At 43.3% G+C, this 20,291-nt stretch overlaps 1 protein-coding gene across 1 annotated transcript; it reads right to left on the reverse strand.

Moving 5' to 3' along the window:
* Positions 1 to 18: 18 nt before the first annotated feature.
* LOC117897924 (flocculation protein FLO11) lies at positions 19 to 18,324 on the reverse strand. The gene is given in 7 exon segments (XM_034807007.1): positions 19 to 1,086; positions 1,089 to 3,912; positions 3,969 to 4,235; positions 4,301 to 4,347; positions 5,794 to 5,841; positions 17,361 to 17,704; positions 18,128 to 18,324. Coding segments are annotated over 6 exon segments (3,750 nt in total). The 5' UTR covers positions 17,389 to 17,704; positions 18,128 to 18,324; the 3' UTR covers positions 19 to 550.
* Positions 18,325 to 20,291: the final 1,967 nt, after the last annotated feature.

The raw sequence follows: 20,291 nt of genomic DNA on the forward strand, positions 1-20,291 counted from the left end.
ATTTATTTTTATATGTACTTTATTAAGTTTAAATAAATATTTACAAACAGAACAGCAAGACATACAGATGGATACAAAATAGATCGCTCTTACTGGATACTGGATGGAAGAGTTTGTGGTTTGTGTTTTTGTAGTGTGTTTTCTTTAGTTAAGACTAAAATATGAAACTAATTTAATACATCGCTCGATTATATAGTAAATTGTATACTTAATGCGGAAACTGCTTGGCTGGGCATTCAGGAATTAACCAAGTCTATGCCTCGAGTATTTTAGGGGGAGTATTTCGATTCATTTCGTTTTCGTTTCGAACTTTTACATATTTACAAACTATTTTTGCGAAAATTGCATTGGCTAAACGAAATTAATTAACAAGATATACAATAGTGGAAATGGTTGGAGAAAAATCATAAGGAAAATCGTAGGAATTAAATTAAAATACATCAAACTGAAGAGTGAAGAAAAAGTATGGAGTGGAGTTGACTAAAAGTTAGGCATTAACTCGCAAAAGTTGTCGCATATCGCTAGGAACCCGCCAACGATCTCCTCCGGCCTACCGCCTGCTGCTGAACTTCGATGCCAGCGAATATAATGACTTGAGCAGCTCCAGGGCCCGGCGATCCGAGTTGCCCTCGAGTGGCAACAGCGTGGGTGCCACCGTTGTCGCCGCCGCCCCCAAGTCATCCTCAATGTCCTCGACTCGGATCTCAAACTTGGTCGTCTCCTCGTTGCTGCCCGACCCCGTTGTTGTGCTGAACAGCGGCACATCTGTGGTGGACGTATAGCCCGGCGTGGTGCTGGTAAAGTACTCGCCACCACCATTTCGTCGGAATGTTGTCACCGGAATGCGTGTGGTGGTGGTGGCCAGCCTTTGTCTGGAGGATTTCCCTGGCGCCGCTGGAACTTTGCTATCAATATCGATGAGAGCATTGAGCAGATGCTTCCTGGAACGCTCCAGGGCCTTTCCATTGTGATCGTCGCAGGTCTGGATGAGCAGCAGCAGCAGGCTCAACACCTGACGATCGTGCTCCGCCTTGGCCATAACATTGCGCAGATGGAGCGCCTCCTGCTCGTTGAGGCCGCCAAAAGCTTGTTGGCAATGCGCTGGAGGCCACTGCTGGAGGGCAACGCATCCCTGGGTATGTCGTAGCTCTTGAAGATGTCCTCCCACTCAAAACGCGAAGGTGTGGGCGTTGTGGTGCCCACGCCCGACAGCAGCCGTGGAAGGTATGTAAATGGGGCCTTTGTTGTGGTCGTTGAGGTGCGTTGCTCCTTCATCAGGCCATCGTTGATGGTTAGGGGATCCAGGAAATCGGTCTGAGACTTCAATGCCCACGGATGCTCTGTGGGCTTGTGGGTGGTGATCAGCTTTTGGGGCCTGGAATCCTTCAGCAGATCGTTTCGTGACTTCACAAAGGATTGGGTCTGCTGCTGCTGCAGGAACTCGTCGCCCTCTCCGGAGTCCGCACTGGGCGGGGAGAGCTCTGCCGACAGTTCCAACTCCAGTCCACGGCTCGTGCTGATCTCGTAGAGCTCCGTCGTTGTGGAGTACTCTGGCGCCGGTGTCGAATCGAACTTGTGGTTGATCTCCACCGCAATGCTCTGGGGCGTGGGTGTAGTAGCCACGGGAACGGATTTAGTGGGTAGATAGTACTTGGCCGTTCCATCGCTGAAGAGTGAGGAGTCTGTGGTGGTCACTGGCTTAAAGTTGGGCGTAACCGGTGGCTCTGTGGGACGCGCACGGGCCGCCAGCTCAGCGCGGAATGTCGCAGGATTGTCCAGATAGCTGGACAGAGCATTCGAGAAGATCTGGGCAATCTTACGCGACTCGGGCTTCTCCGCCAGAGCACCAATGGAAGAGCCAGTGGTTCCAATCTGCGGGAACTGCTGGTACTTTGAGCCCTGCTCCGATTCTGGCAGAGATTGCGTCTCATTTGGCTTGGGCGAGAGCAGGCCAGTGCTGATGTCCGTCTCCCCGCCGACTCGTCCCTTTGCGGGCTTCAATCCAAAGAGGCTGCTGTACTTCTGGACGGTGTTGTCACTCAGCAGACTGTGCTTGATGTCATCCGCATCCTCACTGATGGCTGGCGGATTCTCCGAGGTGGTCAGAATGGCTGTGGTGTCTGATGGCTTGGCTGTGGGTAGTGGCGGAGGCTTCACTGAGAGCTTCGTCTTTGTCTTTTCGGGTTTCTCGGACTTCTGTGGCTTTCCCAGAGCATTGGACGTTTCGTTGTGTTCCTGTGCGAAATATTTGGCCAGGGTAACCAAAGCATCTGGCCCGGAGGATGGTGGAATCTCCAGGCCAACTCTTGCTGGTGCCGCTGCCGCTGCACTCAGCTCCACATCCTCAAACTGATCTTTCAGCAGGTTCATCGTCTTCAGCATGTCCTGCACATTGCGGAACACAGACTCCTCCTTCACTGGATTGGGCGCAAAGAGCAGGGCATCCTCTCCTGCTGCAGCTGCTGCATTGCCTCTCGGGGAGATGGCGCTCTTTGGCAGATAGGTGGGTCCACTGCTCGTTGCCGATGGAGATGGCGTAGTTGGCAGACTCTCACTCTGCTTGCTTGGTGGTCGGAACTCCCCCGAACTTGCCACATCGTAGTGATGCCTCATGCCAATGATCACCGGCCTGTAGGTGCTGTCCAGCTCGATGCTGCCACTGGCTGTGGGCTTGATCTTGGGCGCCACCGACGATTCCAGGAATATGCCAGAGCTGGCACCTCCAAAGCGATTCGGATTCGGTGTCGTGGCATAGTGTCCTCCCTTTATGTAGTTTAGCTTTCCCTCCGTGGTCTTGGATTTCACCAGACTCGGCACAGTGGGCGTGTAGAAGGGTGTGGATTTGCTGGGCTCAAGGCGGCGGACGGTGGAGTAACTGCCAGCGGTGAAGTACGGAGTCGTGTGTTGAACGGAACGCGTGGAGTGGGCCTCATAGAACTCGGGCTTGTCCTTTAACTGCGAGCCAGAGTTGGGTTTATCCTTGAGTTGGGAGCCAGAGGTCGGCTTATCTTTTAGTTGGGAGCCAGTGGTGGGCTTATCCTTCTGTTGAGAGCTGGCGGTGGTTCTTTCTTTTTGCTGGGAGCTGGCGGTGGGTTTCTCTTTGAGTTGAACAGTGGGCTTTTCCCTCTCTCTTTCCTTGCTGTGCTCTTCACTGCCGCTCTCCCTCCATCTGTGCTGTCCGCGCTGTCCCTGTCTTGCCCGCTCTGTGGACTCGCCACGTGGTAGTCCCCTTTCCTGGGATGCGGCCAGTGGTGCTCTTTCCTGAGAGGCGAGTGGTGCCCTTTCCTGGGATGCCAGTGGTGCCCTTTCCTGAGGGCCCTGTGGAGCTCTCTCCTGAGAGGCCAATGGAGCTCTTTCCTGGGACACCAATGGCGTCCTACTCCTGGAGGGCTTCAGCACCGTGACATCGTCGTGGCTGTTCCTGTTGGAGTCGCTGCCTTTGTTGTTGCGACGCTTGCCCGAGCCGCTCACAAAGGAGGAGCTCTCGGCGGTTATCTGGGTCTCGTGGTCGTTGCTATTATTGTCGATGCTGGTCAGAACCTTGCGCTGCTTCTCCCCGGACACATCGTCAAAGTCTACGCTCTCCACGGAGGCGGGCACATCCTCCGTAGAATCGATGCGTCTGTCGGGTTTGGTACGAGGACCTGCCCTCGCCTGCCCGGCGACAGGAGTGACCTTTGGTTTGATGTTCAGGCCACCGCCGACAATGTTGAATCCCTGGACAGGCACTGACGGACGCACTCGATGGACACGCTGCTTGTTGAGGATCTCAGCGCTCTCGGCATAGTAGCCAGAGGATCCCAAACAGTTCACCTTGAACCACCAGTCGCAGGTGAGTTCGCTCTGCTGGAAGATGGTGCCATTTGGACAGAGGAACGAGATCTTGCGTCCCTCTTCGCAGATGTGAAAGACCTACAAAGGGAGGAAATTAATAACAAGATTCTCCTTGCACTGGAGGCACCACTCACCTGACAATCCGTTTCCATATCGGCAAAGTAGCCATTGCCAAAAGAACGGCAGCTAAAGGAGGTCTTGGGTATCCTGGGATAGATGGGAAAGTCAATGCCCGGTCTGCCTACCACACCCTGGTACACCTCATAGTCCACATCCTCGTCGGAGGCGCGCTTCTTCAGGTGATGCTTGTGTTCATTGCAGTTTGTATGCGACTCGTAGCGCTCCTCCTCGAACTGTGTGGCACCCGTTTGCTTGGCCAAAATGCGAGCAGGTGTGCGGTACTAAAACAGAAAGGGGAAAATATGTTTAGAGATTAACTGAATATAGTTTTGGGGCATAAACTTACCTTTGTTTCGGCGCTTGTGTGGCCTACAAATGCCAGCAGGAGAAGAGCTGTAAAGGATGAACGAAACATAATTAAAGAAAATTTAGAAAACTCATAAACTTCTTCTTCCCCATAATTTAAATTAAATATTATTCGCTTGCTTATTATCATGAATGGTTCATCAACATTTTAGTTATGGGATTCTCCTTCTGTTTAGAATGTCTTCTCTCGGACCTTGACTTTTCCATTCCATTCCAAGAAAAAATATCATATGCAGACATTGCCAAATTACGCAAACGGTGACTGTGTATGGTCATGGGCATGGGCAGGGGGTTTAGATGTGACTGACCTTAGACCTCCCCTCCTAATGCAATAATTAAATCTTAAACCATAAAAACAATTAAAGAAAGAAACACAAATAAAACAGTCATGATGTAGCCACAGAAGAAGATGTCAGCGACACCATGCACAGATGCACAGACTGTCCGAAGAGGATGGAGGCTGACTATTGAATAACCAAAATAACCACCGGACTCAAGGTCCAATTGATGCATAATCACTGTGATTAAATGAATCATCGGCGGATGGATGGTATGGTATGGTATTGGATGGGAGACCCCGTGAACGATGAAGACGTTGAGGGTGTCTGCTGCTTGCTGTTTGCTTTAAACAAATTAAACAATTGCCCATAATTTATGTCCGTTGATTGGCAAGCGGGACTCAAAATTCGATTCGGCCCAATCGCATTAACCATACGCCACGTTGTGCATCTATTTCGGGGGGGATCTTTCGGTTTTGTTTTCGATTCGTGAGCCGCACAGCGGGTCACACAGCGTATGGCCAGAGCTTAATTGAGAGGCGCTGTCGATGGGCGCGTAATTACTCACAGACGGGCCCCGAAAACCAATCGGACTTTGCCTACTCTGCCACTCTGGCAGTCTCGGGGGAGATGAGCTGTCACTTATGCGTCGGCTGCCCGATGCCGATCGCTCTGGCATTTGGGTCTTGGCCGCCAATGTGTCTGTCCTAATGAGCCGTTAAAAATTGCATTTCCCAAGCATTCATCTCGTCCGATCCATTAATTCAAATCAAAGTCACATTTAATCTAAGTCTCCCTACATTTGTTTTTTTGCTCAAACAATTTTTGTCGCACGCCAAAAAGAAAACAAACAAAAAGCAAAACACCGCTAAGACAGCTCACGCCACTGCTGGCTAAGACAAAGGCATATTAACGCAATCTTGGCCGGGTTTATGTTTGGGTTTGGGCCATGCCGCCCCCGCCATGGCGCACGCATGCGGCCAGAAATGCGTTGATGTTGCCTTCTGGCTGTCATGAGCGTATAGTGGATGTGCCATTGGCTGGGAGATCTATCATGGGAAAAATGATGAGAGACTGACAAGGTCAAGGATGTCATAGTTTACATGTGGATGAAGTTGGGAAAGTTGTATTCATGTTTTTGATGGGTTTCTTGATGATGAAAGACCATATTCTAACCAGATTCACATTCACTTACCACACAACAAATTGAGCTGCGTACACCGCATTTTGTATTTGGAATTGCCTGGAATTAAAGAAGGAGAAACAATACTTTAGCGGGTTAACAAAATTTGAATATTTATTCCGCAAGATCGTGGGAGAAGCCAAAATAAATAATTTGTTAGCAAAAAAAAACACACGTACACACGCCGGCAGGTACATACCTTATTGGGCAATAGTAGTAGAAATTATAAAAACAGAAATAATAAATGTACTCTGGGCTTGCACAAATCAGAGAAGTAGAGAAGCCGGAGAGCCCCAAGAGTTGTCAATGTGCCGAACGAAGACGAACAAAGCGAACAAAAAGGCTCACAGCCGATTGCATAATTTGTTGAGAGATGGGGAGACAGAGAGAGAGAGAGATGGAGAGAGAGAGAGATACGCCCACAGACGCAGACGCAGACGCATGCAGAAGATGCGAAATTTATGGCAGATAGTTAGAGATCTCTACACCTTATATAGATAGTCGGATAGGCAGATTGTTGAGGGGAGATATGCAGATTGGGGAAGGGTAGATGTGTATGCAGATTGGGGGAGATTGCATTTTGGGTACGTTGTACCACAGGGCGTATGCGCCATAAATTATTACATTTTAGGTCTGACCAGGAACTGCACAGGCAGCTGCTGCGCCTCCAACTAGGAGTGCTGCATCCAGTCCAGCAGCCAGTCAGTCAGTCAGTCAGTCATTCAGCCATTCAGTAAGGCAGTCAGTCAATCCGATCCCCTCCAAAGACATTCACTTTGGGGTATCGTATCTGGCTGGCTTCCGTCAGCTCGTTTCTGCAGCTGTTGTTGTCGCTGAATTTGTTGCCGCTGACGCTGCCACTGCTGCTGCTGCTGCTGCTGCTGTTGTTCCCGTAGTTTCTGCGTACTTTGCATAATTTCATATAATTGTTTTAATTTGCACAACACAGCAAACAATATCAAAAAGTTGGGGAGACAACACGATAGATCAACACCAACCAACCAACTAACCAACCAACCGTACCGAACCGGCTTGGCGCCCAGCGACACTCTTTTTGTTTTCAATTAAATCATTTTCAATGGTTTAAGTAATTTATTTCCTTTACGCAATCCTAAAGAAACAAACACGTAGCTACATTTTCAATAACAATAGCATCAATCGAACAGAATCTCGAAGCGAAACATAAATTTAAATTGAAATTAGCTGCAGCATTGTAGGGGGAGGACTAGGAGTCGGAGGAGGAGGCTGCTGAGATTCTGCCTTTCAGCATTGTCTATCTGTTGGATATTCTTCAGTTGCCGAAATTGCTTTTTTGTATTTAAATTAGTTGATTGCCTTGGCGGCTGGGGTAGGTGGCTGGTGGGGGTTCGCTTCTCTGCTGCATTGCAAATATTCTCACACCTAAATTTAAGTTTCATCAAAATAACGTAACGTAATGTAATGTACACAGAAAACTAAATTGCGGCAGTGTCATCATGCAACGGCGTTGCAGCAGACTTGACATTAAAATTTTAATAAAAGATTGTAAATTAAGTCGATTAGCCCAAACATTTAGTTAAAGTTCAAGATGCTGCCTCGCGGACACTCTCGTTTTGTCTGCTCAGATTTTAATTTAAATTCACGATTTTCAATTTGCAAATTACACGACCGAAAGAGGAGGTTTTTGTCATTGTCAAGGCTTTTGGCCATTGAATGGGTTTAAATTGGCGATCAATTGATGAAGGTTGGAACGGTTGGCGTGGGTTTATGGCTAGAGAAATCTATGGAAATCACAAGAAATCCATGAAAGAAGTTCAATCATCTTTGGAAAAAACTATACAGAGAAGGCCAATGAAGAAGTGTAATCATGTTTTGGGGGGAAATCTTCAGGGAAAGCATAGAGCGGGAAAAATGTCGATGCTCAAGTCACAGGCACAAAAAATTGTCAACGACAACAATGACAAATAAGGAAGTTTCTCCGCTAAATCTACCAGCATCATCACCCAGCAGCAGCAGCAACGAAAAAATTGTCAACGCCATGGCTGGGGCCATGGCAACAGCAGGTGTTGAAGCGAACAACCAATGCGGCACCAGTAAAAATAATAAGCTAGCGCCAGTTAAGTGTCGACAACAGAGGTTGCCTTGCATTTTCCTTCAGGCATGCCGCACGCCAAACGCCACGCTGAGGGTCTCTGCAATCAAAAATTTGGTTCCGCCTTCAACACATGCGCCATGCCAATCCATGACATGCCATGCAACACCTTGAGCAGATATCATCCAAAGACAAAGTTGGGGGCAGAGTGGAAGCTGGAGAGATGGAGAGATGCTGAGCTGGGCTGAGAGATGGATATGCTAAGGACGCAGTCGATGATGCATCAGTGGATCACCTGGCTCTCTCTCTCTCTCTCTCTCTCTTTCGGGTTGCAGCCAAATGTCTGTTAAATCGTTTTAACCTTTTTGTCAAGTTGGCGCTTAACCTTTACGGTCGCTGGTGCTGACATGAAGGAAGTATTTGTTGTACTTTTTTGCTCATGTTGTTGCTGTTGTGTACTGCACATCGCACATTGTCTTGCGGCACACACACACACAGAGAGTGGAGTGTTGAAACCCGTACAATCCACAGAAACTAAGGCAAACATTTTCTGCATGTCTTCTACGTGTTATTCCAAGATTTGATTTATTTGTTTTAGGTTTTCGTGCTTGTGGCATTGTTAGGGGCTTATCCGGCTGTTTATTTGCTGAAAGCCAACCTTTCTTGCACTGGCACTTGTGTGGCCTTCTCGCCAGATAACTACTCCTACCCGTAGTTTTTATTTTATTTTATCTGTAGCTCGTGTGCAGGAAAATTTCACCTTTACCGAAAATTCATTATGAAACGGCAGGCAATGGCAGTGGCCTGGCTGCCTGGCTGCCTGGCTAACTGCCTGCCAATTCCTGTTGCATAAAATTGCATAAAGTCAGCCGGAGCGCATCTTCAAACTAACAAAAACAAAACAAAATCTAAAACTTGATTCGGGGAGACTTTTTCTGTATATTTTTTGCTGGCGACTGGGAGTGCCATGCAGGTGCGGATGGATATGCTGGTCATTTGGCTAATGGTGGGAGAGAAATTTCGAATGCAAGTCAAGTGGAGAGGCCACCGGCATCCTTGGGAACGCAAATTGTTTGCACATAAATTAAATTTAGAGAATGGGTTTCATCCATTTATCAGCCGCCTTTATGGCTAGTTCCTGTTTCTAGTGCTAAACTTTGACACAAGAAAATGTTATGCTAATTAGCTTATAATTAATTACTCTATCACCAAAGTGCTACCAACATTCTGGCATAGACTGGACCGAAATTAAATTGTTAAACATTTCAAATGGCAAATGCTGCAGCTAATGCTCTATTTTTCGGGCGAATAAATTGTGTGAAAAATGTCATTATAAATGCATAAAAGTCTAGGCAAATCGCTTGGCTTTTTTTCGTTGTTTCCCATGGCAAATGTTTTGAAAGTGCCGCCCATTGTGCATTTTTGGCTTTATTTATTTTACAGCAGATTTGGCAAGCAGGCATTTTGTTTGCTTTTGTTATTGTTTCTAAAATAAAATTGTTGCGCAGCAGGCAGCAATTAAAAGCGTATTTTATATTGGCACATCCCCATTCCCGCCCCAGCGATAGAGATCACTTTTTTCGGGACAGCTGAAATGAAGCTCATACAATTTTTTGAGACTCATAAATCATTTGAATGATGGGCGTTTATATACGAGTATTTTCACAATACATGCGTTTATTTTGGTATATTTCGGGGCAGGTCCAAATAAATTCATAATGGGATTACCGAATAAATATCTGAGTAATGGTACCTGCATATCTCGTACGACATGGCAGCTGCTGTGGGCCCTGAGAAATGGGTCGGCGTAGCTTTATCAAAATTAAAAATTAAATAAAAATAATAAATTTATGACCTGAAGTTTCGCTGTGACATTTTGCATTTTCAACAATTAATCAGAAACTTCAAAGGCGTTTAGTTATCCCTCACAAATCTTCCCCCGTGAGCCACCAATAAAGTTCATCTGCATGAAAAATCCCAAGTGTGAATATGCGTCAGACAAGAAGACATGTAAATGTTGCAATAACGTAACTTTTTGTAGTTGCCTTTTTTTCATTCAAAGATTCAGCCAAAGGCCGGCAGATAGCCAGGGAAGGCACCCAGACAGAAGACAAGACACCCAGACCACAGTGGTGGCGGCTGCCTCTGATGATGCTGCTGCTGCTTCTGCTGATGCACTGACCTACGTGTCGCAGATGCACTCAGACATGGGTGTACACAACTCTTAGTGGCAATTATTGCCGCAACTTTACAGTTTTTCGGTAGTAGAAGGAGGGGGGGCACCCCTGAGGGGGCGCGGCAATGATTGCATTTCATAGCCGCCAGAGTTCGACGTGCTAATAGATTTTGAGGTCAAATGCAATCGTTTTCAGACTGCTGCAGCTACTGGCTATTTTTTCGCCCTCGTTGATACAATTTTTCGGTTAGTTTTTTGCACAAGAATTCTTGTGCATTTCCGTGAAGCACTTTTTGTGGGCTCTGCTCTTCTCATTTGCAATTTGTGTACTTGCTAGAGCAAGAACTGCTGCGGGGGGCAACAACAAAAAATGCTAACTCTGTGGCAGGCTGGAGGCATAGCCAAAGTCACTTTGACGCTTCGTGGCAGCCGCCTGTCAACTGTTTCACACTTGGCCACAGGCCCCAGACCGCCCATTGAGAGCGGACTGGATTGGAGATTGAGGATCGGGAATAGACTTACATGGATCTAAATTTGCTGACGATTTGTTAAGCAGCAGCAAACATTTAGCGCCGAATGTGCAGATGATTTTCGGGTTTTTCTTTATGGGGGGAACTTTGTTGAATTGTTGCGCCCCAGCAACTCTTCATGCAAGAGCTGCTGCCACTGCTGTTGTTGCCGCGGGACACATGTACTCTCCCGCTGATGTTGGAACCTGCCCCAATTCATATTCATTTGCATGTAGCCAACCCCGAGGGACGGCACTTGGATGCTACTTAATTATCGGTTAAGCATATTTTCTGTTTCGTTATTCAGCAGTTCTCCAAAAAACACTATTTGTCTGGCAGTTCATAAAAAACGCTGTTGTAATAACAAGGGTTAACCAAGTATATCATTAAATTTTCCAAGGTAATTGCAGAGTTTCATGTTACGGAGAGCCATAACGAACAGGAAGCTGCACCCACTGAACGCTTTTTTTGGTTGGCATTAAATCATAATATTAGAATCTGATACGCATATCCCAATTCTCCATGCAAATATTATTCATTGGCATTTATCAAATGAAACAATAATGATCCAAAAAACTCTTAATCCACGCAAGAAAAGATGTTAAATTGTCATCAAATGAACGACTAAACCAGATCATAATAAAAAGGAGAATATTGAAATTATATCAACAAGAAACCAAAGGGAACAAAATAAAAAGTCAGAAGAATTCAAAAGAGGAAAGATTAAAACAAAAGTGAAAAGAATAAATCGAATGACAAAAAAACAAAAGACTAAAGCCGCAAACTTGATTTCGTGTTAAGTTAAAAAGTTCTAGAAGCTGCACTTACTTAACCTCAAAAGTAAACATTTTAATGTACCTTTAAAAAGCAAAATTTACTTCAGATCAACAGTATATATTCACATAACAACAATTGCTGCTAAATAGCTGGCTATATATCTCAAAACTCAATTGCCACTCGATTGCTTTCGAAAAACAGGTCTCCATTTATTAGCAAATTGTGAAAGTATTACTAAATATAAGATTAAATTGAAGATGAACTCTGTTTAAACCAGTTTCCACCTTCTACACTGACAACAGGCCTACTCGAATTCCATTTTTGCGGTGTCACTTTTTCCATTTACACACGCGGAAATAAATCCGACCGCCACCCCATCTAGTGCTCACATAACAATTGAGTTGTCAATAAGAAGATATATATATTTTGGCTAGATGATGTGCCAAAATACAAACAAGAAGCGAGAAATCTCAAAAGATAACAATTGAAAATGCCGCTCAGGCAGTTTCAATTGATATGAGGCAATATTCGCGAGTGCAATTTATGATAGTGGCAGCCGGAGACAGAGACGAAGGCAGCGGCAAACAAAAGTTGCAGCAGTAACAGCTACAAACAACAGCCAAACGAGTGGCAATTAATAGGTAATTGCTGTTGACGCCACAAGTGGCAGCCTGCCATAGACAATTCCACGGGGGTAACATGTTGCACTCTGTCTGGATTCTTTTGTTCAGCTCGATTACAAATTACGCATACCACACACAATATTTGGGTCAGTGTTTCTTATCAGGGCGGTGCATATTTATGTCACCTGGTTAAATAATCCAGTGTGCTCCCACCTCACTGCTGGAGGAGGCTCCAATTAGCTCCAAACAACAATGGCCAGCTTTTCACGTTGTTTGTGGCATTTCTTTTCACTTTTCCTCTTCGCGATGGCCTTTTTATGATTACTTCAGCTTGCACTCATCTTTATGCAGTCGTTGTATGTATGTATCTATCGTACATATATTCATTTATCCATATATGTACATAGTAGGTATGTATATGTATGTTACCCCTAACTGAACTGAAATGAAGCTGCGAATTAGTCGCTTATTGTCTGGAGGAGTAATTGTTTCTTGTTTGTGTGTGCCGCAGCAGCCACGTAAATGAAAGTCACTTTTGATTTGGTTTTGTCTTATGATTTCTGTTCAGCGTGTCAGTGGAAAGAGTTCAAGCGGAAATGGCTAGGAAAATTACATTTTTTGTTTGCTTTTTCCAACCATAAAGCGAAGACTTGGAGATATTAAACTAATCATAGCTCCATTATACCATTCTAGAGTCTTTAAACAAAGTAACTCAAGTTACGAACATGACTTTGACATCAACAAAAACTCTTTGTGCTGTTGCTGCTGTAAGCGACAACAAGTTTTCAAAATATCATAGATTCTTTTTTTGTCTTGTCGTGTATCATAGACAGACTATTATGACTGCTGAAAGCTCTTGTCATTTTTGCTGCTTTCGCAGCATTTTGATTGTGCTTGAAAATATCAAACAATATCATGGAATTAAATGCGGAATTTGTTTCGATGAATTCAATGATTTATGTTTTGATTTCTGAGAGTAAGCGTGTGTGTTTTTGAGGCGTCTCTAATTGCCTGTCGGCTGCCTGAAATTTATATCAATATGTAGTGCCCCAATAGACATGCAGACGCTTATTGACAGTTTCTTTTTATTTGTTTTCATGGGTAATAATCGCTTAGAAGACATTGAATGATGGCAGCTTTTAATGGCAAAATCTCAGTGGGAAACACTACATTTTTTCGATCATAATTTTATGGCACGGCCGTCCCGCTGTGAGAACGGCAGCTTTAAATTCTAGCCTTGGCTGACACCTATTTATAAAACACATTAGTGTCTTCATATTTTATGTGTATAAACTTTATGAATCATCTAGAGAACAACCAGTTTTCTGATAATATTCGATGAGCATCCTTTACCCAAGCCCTCTGTATGATATCATGAGACCAATTTAGATCCTGCCTAAGCCCCAAGCAAACGAAAACAAATATAAATCGGAATATGCTGGAAACAAGTTCCCAAACAGCTGTAAAATAACCACATAAAATATTTATCATACTAAACCAAGATAAACACTCAAAGAAAGCGCAATAGGAAACTCGTTCTGGGGGCGCTTAATGCGTGCTATTCATTGTTTTGCTAAATAAATTTGGTAACATCGATAATTGAGATTATTTGCCATAAAACTTGTATTTTATTTGTTGCAAATTGCATTTGTTTCCCTCCAGAACTGAGTTCGAAACAAATCTTTGGCCTGAATTAAACAAAATTTCTTCACAACCGAAACAAACTGAATCACTTAAAGACTTGCAAGCCATAAAACTGATTGGAAAATGTATGACGGTGAATGGCTTTCAATTGCCAATTTTGGCAGCTGTGGCCAATGAAGTTCATGTGGGGACCATGCAGCCGTGGATGCATATCAAAATGCCATTCAACGGGCAGCCCTAAAATGGCCTAAGCGAAGCCTGTCAGGCCATGGAGGTCAGCATTTCAGTCTGACATTTAGCCTGCTGCCGAGTGGCACTGGGGCCATATATCAAAGTTGGCTCTGGCTATGGCTCTATACTAGATGGAGTTTGGCGCTGGAGTCCATCCATTAAAGGCTGACAAACGCCACGCGCAATTCGCGACGCACGTGTGTTGTTTGTGGCAGCAATTTCAGAATATTCAGCGATAGCATAGCTTATGGCATTTAGCTGGTAAATGATGCTTTGATGATCATATTTAAAGTCATGATGTAATTGAACAGTTCACGCATTAGAGTGGATAACCATGATTAAGCCTTAAAGGTATTTTAAATGATTACTGATTCGAGGAAAAGCCTCGGGCATTCACCCATTTCCACAGCTTAAGTTATTGTTTCAACACTTCGGCACTGTTATCGTCAAGTCCCATTACACTGGCAGCACAATTCCTTTTTGAAAAGTTCAAGTTCGTTGTCTCAACAGTATTTTTGTTTGACCACCAAAAAACCGAAGCTACAACAAAAAAATGACAAATGGTTTATTTATGACTGCAGTGCACTTTGCTGACATTTGCCCAAACGACAATACGGCACACACAAAAAAAGACTTAGCTGAGGTTTTTGTCTGCAGTTTTACGGTTTTGCGGCCAGCAGCAAGTTCGTTGTCAAAGTCTTTTGTTTTTACAGCGGCTGCTGCTGCTGTAGCTGTTGCTGTTGCCATAATAAGCTACCTCGATGAACACCTTAAGAACAAGCACTGAAGTGTTGATAGATCGCAGCATTAAGCCGGAGGAAAAACCCCAACTAAGTCCGCCTAGAATATGTATGTTGAAATCATGAGGTTGCTTCGAAAAATAAAACAATACAAAACATCAACATTATTTACACTTCATTAATCACTAAAAGATGGTCTAACAAAAACAACAGCAGAAACAGCAACAACAACAACAACAACAGCATCTGCTTAAATGATTATTGGTTGTTTGTGTGGTGTTGTCTATAAGGAATCGTTGTGAGATACTTTTACTTGGGGGCTCCATGGCGTCTCGTCTCGTCTCATCTCATCTCGTTTCGTTTCGTCTTTCAGTTGCGGCTCATTGGGTTTTCAGCGATGCGCACGCAGCGCCAGTTAACGCATCAACACTTGGAATGGAGTACAAGATACATATATAACCCACACCGAAAACAACAACAACAATGCCAAGAACTAACTTCAACAGATTCAATCAAAAGTACCAACAAATCCAATAACAACAATTAGAAGACCAACAAATTCAACAGAAATATAAACAACAATACCGAAAAAACTACACCAACAAGTTTCCCTGTCTAACGACAACACAGAGAGAGGGAGAGAGAGTTAGAGAGAGAGAGAGAGAGATGGATTCATCCTCCTTTTGAGGGTATTGTTGCTTGAATGACTTTTTAATTTGTTTGCCATTTCTTTTGCTGGCAAAACGTTAATGAGCAGACCAGACCAGGCCAAGATCCGAACAAGACCAGGGCCCGGTACCCAGACGCAGACTTAGACCCGGTTAAGACTACAACAACAACAACAACAGCAACCATTCGCATTTTGAACTTTTATCTGGCCATCTGCAGACTGGGACAGACGAAACAACAGGCAACAACAAAAAATTATATTGTAGCATTCATTTTGTTACATTTTGGTTTATTTTCCAGCTGCCTTTCGGCTGGAGACTCGTCTTCGGTCTCTCCCCAGTCAACTTTAACCCCCTGCCACATAAAACACAAAGTACGAGTACAAGTACGAGTGTACGTACATCCCTATCCCTGGCCCTTGTTTTTCTTCCGACCCGACCCTGTTGCAGTTGTAGGTGTAGGTGTAGCTGTGAGTGGGTGGGTGTATCTGATGTGATGTGAAAGACGGTTAAGTCACACATTTGGCCTAAATTTGTCTTTTCTTTCGGCCCGGCTCGCTTTTCTTTTGTTCATTTGCGCCACGAGACAAGAAGAAAACAAAACTGTGGCACCTCTTGACATTTAAGACGCGCGCATTTCCCAATTCCCTGCACTACTTTCTGTGGGTCTCTGCCTCTAATCACAGAGTGCACACCAATTGGAATTATCTAACACAAAAACCCAGTAAAACTCTTTGCAGCTGCAACAGCACCGCATTCCCCGTTCCAAGGGTCTATATTCTGAGTGCTACTGGGGGCCGCAATCATCCTTGAACTGTGTGCTCAGCCCAGCCACTGAGCCACCCAGCATTATCTTAGATTCGTTAATAACAATGCCAAGACGAGGCAACAATTGTGGTTGCAAATTTTGCAACACAAAATTTATGCAGTAGAAAAAAATTAGAAAAACACAACAAAAAATACACAAAAACAAAAAGAAAAGACCGAAATGCATGCCGGCAATTTTGAGGCTTTTGCATGGCTTTTAATTGTTGTATCTATTCATCTAAGGTAACCAACAATTTGGCAAATTAATCATCGAGCCAAAAGTCGCCTCTGGCAAATGCAAGATTTATGGAAATCGTCCATCATTTCGTGCGCCTAGAACTGATTAATATTTACGTTGATTAAGAAGAAAACAAGAAGCTAAGCCAGAGCTAATGCTAATTGATTTTAATTGTAATGACTTTGAGGGGGTTTGTGTGCCAACTTAATTAAGCTATTCATCAGTTTATTTAAAATGTTTGTTAGCAAACTTTGCTTGAATTATTTTTACCAAGTAAATGTAAATGTAAAATGTTGTAGTCTTCCTGGTTTTTTTTTATTTATGGGAGAGTATTAAGAGCCGATTCCTTGAGATTAATATTACCATTATGAGGATATGCTACAAGTGTTTCCTGAAGGAAACCGCCCAAAACATGATTCAAATCTATTATAAATATGTTCATATTTACCCCATTTTTGTCTTCATACAAACTAAAGATATCAATCTCATCTAATACTTCTTGGAGTCGTATCTCAAGTGCCTTTTAATATACTTCAAAAACTTCAACAAAAAACTAAAGTAGGATGGAAAAAACGAAGCTATTTAAATGAGTACTTATATTGAACCTGAAAATCATCTTTTTTTGTAGACATTTAAGTTGTGTACCCTCAAGAATTTGCCTTCACTTCCTTTTACTTTTCAAAATCTTGGTCAAGTATCATAATTTATTTGCAATTTTTGTATCTTGGCTTATGGGGCATCTTAGACAGGCGGCAAGTGGACTTGCATAACTTATAGTCGTACAAGAGCCACCATAAAAAATTGTCTGTCTGTCCAATATTTAACCAACACATTGACATTTTAGCAGCATTATTGTTGCTTTGCCTGTAGCGAGTCGGCCAGAAAAAAGTAATAAAATTAAGTAGAAAATGTATACCATAAATCTAAGTAAGATGAGGCTTTTTGAAAGGAGATGTACATAATTTTTGTCCATTCATGCGTACGAAATGCGTTTGGCATTTTATTAGAAGTCCATTCAGCTGTCGATCTGTGGACCTGTCGTGTGCTGTCGAAATTCCTGGCCCAAACGCATTTGGAGTTCAGGCGCTCACTCACCTTTAAGCGGCATCAGCAGCGGCATCATTGGCAGCGGGTCTCTGAATGTCAGTTTGTGTGGCAGCAACACTCGCCAGTAACTGTGGCAGTAACTGTGGCAGCAACTCAATCTTCCACAGCTTCCTTTTTGCTGCTTTCGGTTTCGTGATGGAAGTAATATGTAGGTTTTGCTATAAACTTATTTATGACAACGTTTTCCGCTCTCCAAGTTGATGTGTTTCTCTTTTATGTGTGTTTTCTGTTTCGCTTGTGAATATTAGTTATAATGTTGCACTTTTTCGTGTAACTGTTGTGGCAATGTTGTCTCACTATTGTCGATTATTTGGTGTATTATTTGTTTGGGGCTAGAGAGGAATTATGTTATAATGCACAGATATCACGATTTAGTTGATGGTTTTTTCGGTGGCAGCACAAAATCACTTCAAGTTTTTCATGTCAGCGGTATGAAGATATCATTAGGTGCAATTTTTTTGGTAATTCCGCAAAGGAAAAAGTGAATTGATTTAATTTTATGGCCTATCTGGGTATTTGGGCCAAGTTCATTAGCAGTTACAGAAATATTATGGCAAAAACTGCGAAAAACTTGAAGTGATTTGTTCTTTAATAATCCTTTTCAATATCATAAGTTGCTCTAATATTTTAACATTTTCTTCCTTAAAAAATTGCAAAAAACTATAATTTATTTAGGAGCACAAAATGTTTAAAAATGCAAGCACTTGAGTCACTTTTAAGATTATTATCCACATAAAATCAGCTTTGGAAAATACAGTACGAGGAATCTCAGAGCCAGAGTCGGAGCCAGACGAACAGAAGACGTCTTCACCCGTACGATATTCACATTTGAATGTTTCAATTGGCAAATGCGGCGTCCAACTTTAGTAGTAGTTGAGCGGATCGCGGGCCCCGGACTCGAAACTTTGTTTAGCGAAAAACGCTCTCAAAGCCACGACGCAAAGACAGAAATCAGAGTCATCGTCGGCGCCCCGCGTCGTACCGCAAAACGAAGATCTTTGCCACATCTTCCTCAAAGCCCAATAGCAGCAGCAGCCGCAAACACAAAAACCAAACACAAATTGCCTTTGCAACCGGTCGCAGTGTAAAAGAGAGGAGAGACACAGCGTTCGGCAGGCACCCGAAGCATAACAGAGCAGTGGGCTTCAAGACTGTTAAAGCTTAACAGTGCTGTTGGGATAATTCTGTCAAGGTGGCTGTTATATTTGAAATATTATTTAATTGTTGATTTCAAAGGTGTCATGTAAGTATGTATGTATGTACATATGTACATATGTACATTTATTATACATATTTACATTGTACATAGGTACTTCGTAAAGCTTTGGAAATGTGTCTTTAGGAAGAGAACAGAGCCCGTCTTACCAGCTGTGGAGTTAATTTTATTTCATTTACATATGTACATGGAATGGAGATGGACACTCATACTGAAGAGGATCAGGGAGAAATACCGCACAACTCTCAAGTGATAAAAAATAGATAGGAATAAAGAATACAATTGTTTAAGACAATTTGTGTGTAGGAAAATTACCCTTCTCATGCTTTATTTAGTGTGTATGTCAACATCTTAAAGGATTAACCTCCTTTCTCATAATTTCCAATAAAATTGCATAAATAACAAAATCGCATTAAATGCTGCTCACATCCAATTGAAATAGATTTCAGTCAATCGGAGGGATGACAGTTTGAAAATCCATCACCGCTTAATGAGGAAGGGGAAGCACTTGTAGGGTTTTCAACGAAGAGTTGGTCCCCCTCCCTGGAGTGGGGATCTGTGGGTCGCCCGTGGAAGGCAGAGCAAACAAAAACATCGCAAATTAAAGATTCGAAATGCTCGCAGTGACGACTTTTTGACTTGAGGCGTTTCTTGTATCTTGGCTGAGTTTGATTTTGTTTGTGTTTTGTGAACCACAAAACAATGGGGCAAAAGGGAAGACAGCTGAGGAGTTGACAGTGGACAGTTTTTATGATGATTTTTGGGCAGCTTCTTTGCGGGGCCTACAACCAGGAGGTAACCTGGCCAGCGATTGCCTCGATTGCATAATAATTTTGTTTGATTTTCGTTTGGCTTGTTTTTTGGATGCTGCCGATGCCGATGCTTCCTCCCTCTTCTTGGACTCATCTTGGAAGCAACTTCTGCTTCCTTCTCCACACGAAGGCAGCAAATGCTGATGCAGATGCCTATGCCGATTCATTGGGGCCTGCGATTATGGTTTTGGTGTAGCAAAAATGCTTAAATAATCGCAGTCACAAATATTCCCACGAAATTTTCCACTAAGGCCGCCTACCCATAGTGGTATCTCCCTGCAGTGATCCAGCGATGGTATGAGTAGTTCATGTAAAATTAACATTGGATTCTATTCAAAATCAGAAGTGATGGTCGTAATGGCCTGCCTGCCTTCTGCCTGTTGCCTGCTTAACGTGATTTTAATGGCGATTCGGTTCTCGACTTTGGCTGTTTGACTCCTTTCCATTATTAACCATTGACAATGTTTCTGTATTTTTGTTCATTGCTGCTGGGGTGATGCAAATGACATTGAGTTAGCGGCTTTTGCTCATTAAGAATGGCAGGCAGCATGCGATCATAATGAATTGCTCAATTGATAATGTTCAACGGATTTACAAGCATTAATAGAGTTTCTATATAAATAGTTATTATATTGCCATACTGTCTTCCGTTAAAGGTTCTGACATTGAATGGGGAATGTTCTATGATTACAATCAGGAATTTAAATGGAATTTTGTAGAGTTGTATTACAGTAAAGATGATGCAGGAGGTTTTATTCAGAAAGTCAGAATAAATTCCTAAAACACTCTAATGTTTTCAAGGACAGTTTTCGTCTAAATACTAACCGAAAATTGCACACCAATTTGTTAGAGAGAGAGAGACTCATTGTCACAACTAGTTGATTTTGGCCC

Source organism: Drosophila subobscura, chromosome O, assembly GCF_008121235.1.
Source record: "Drosophila subobscura isolate 14011-0131.10 chromosome O, UCBerk_Dsub_1.0, whole genome shotgun sequence".
NCBI lineage: Eukaryota > Metazoa > Arthropoda > Insecta > Diptera > Drosophilidae > Drosophila > Drosophila subobscura.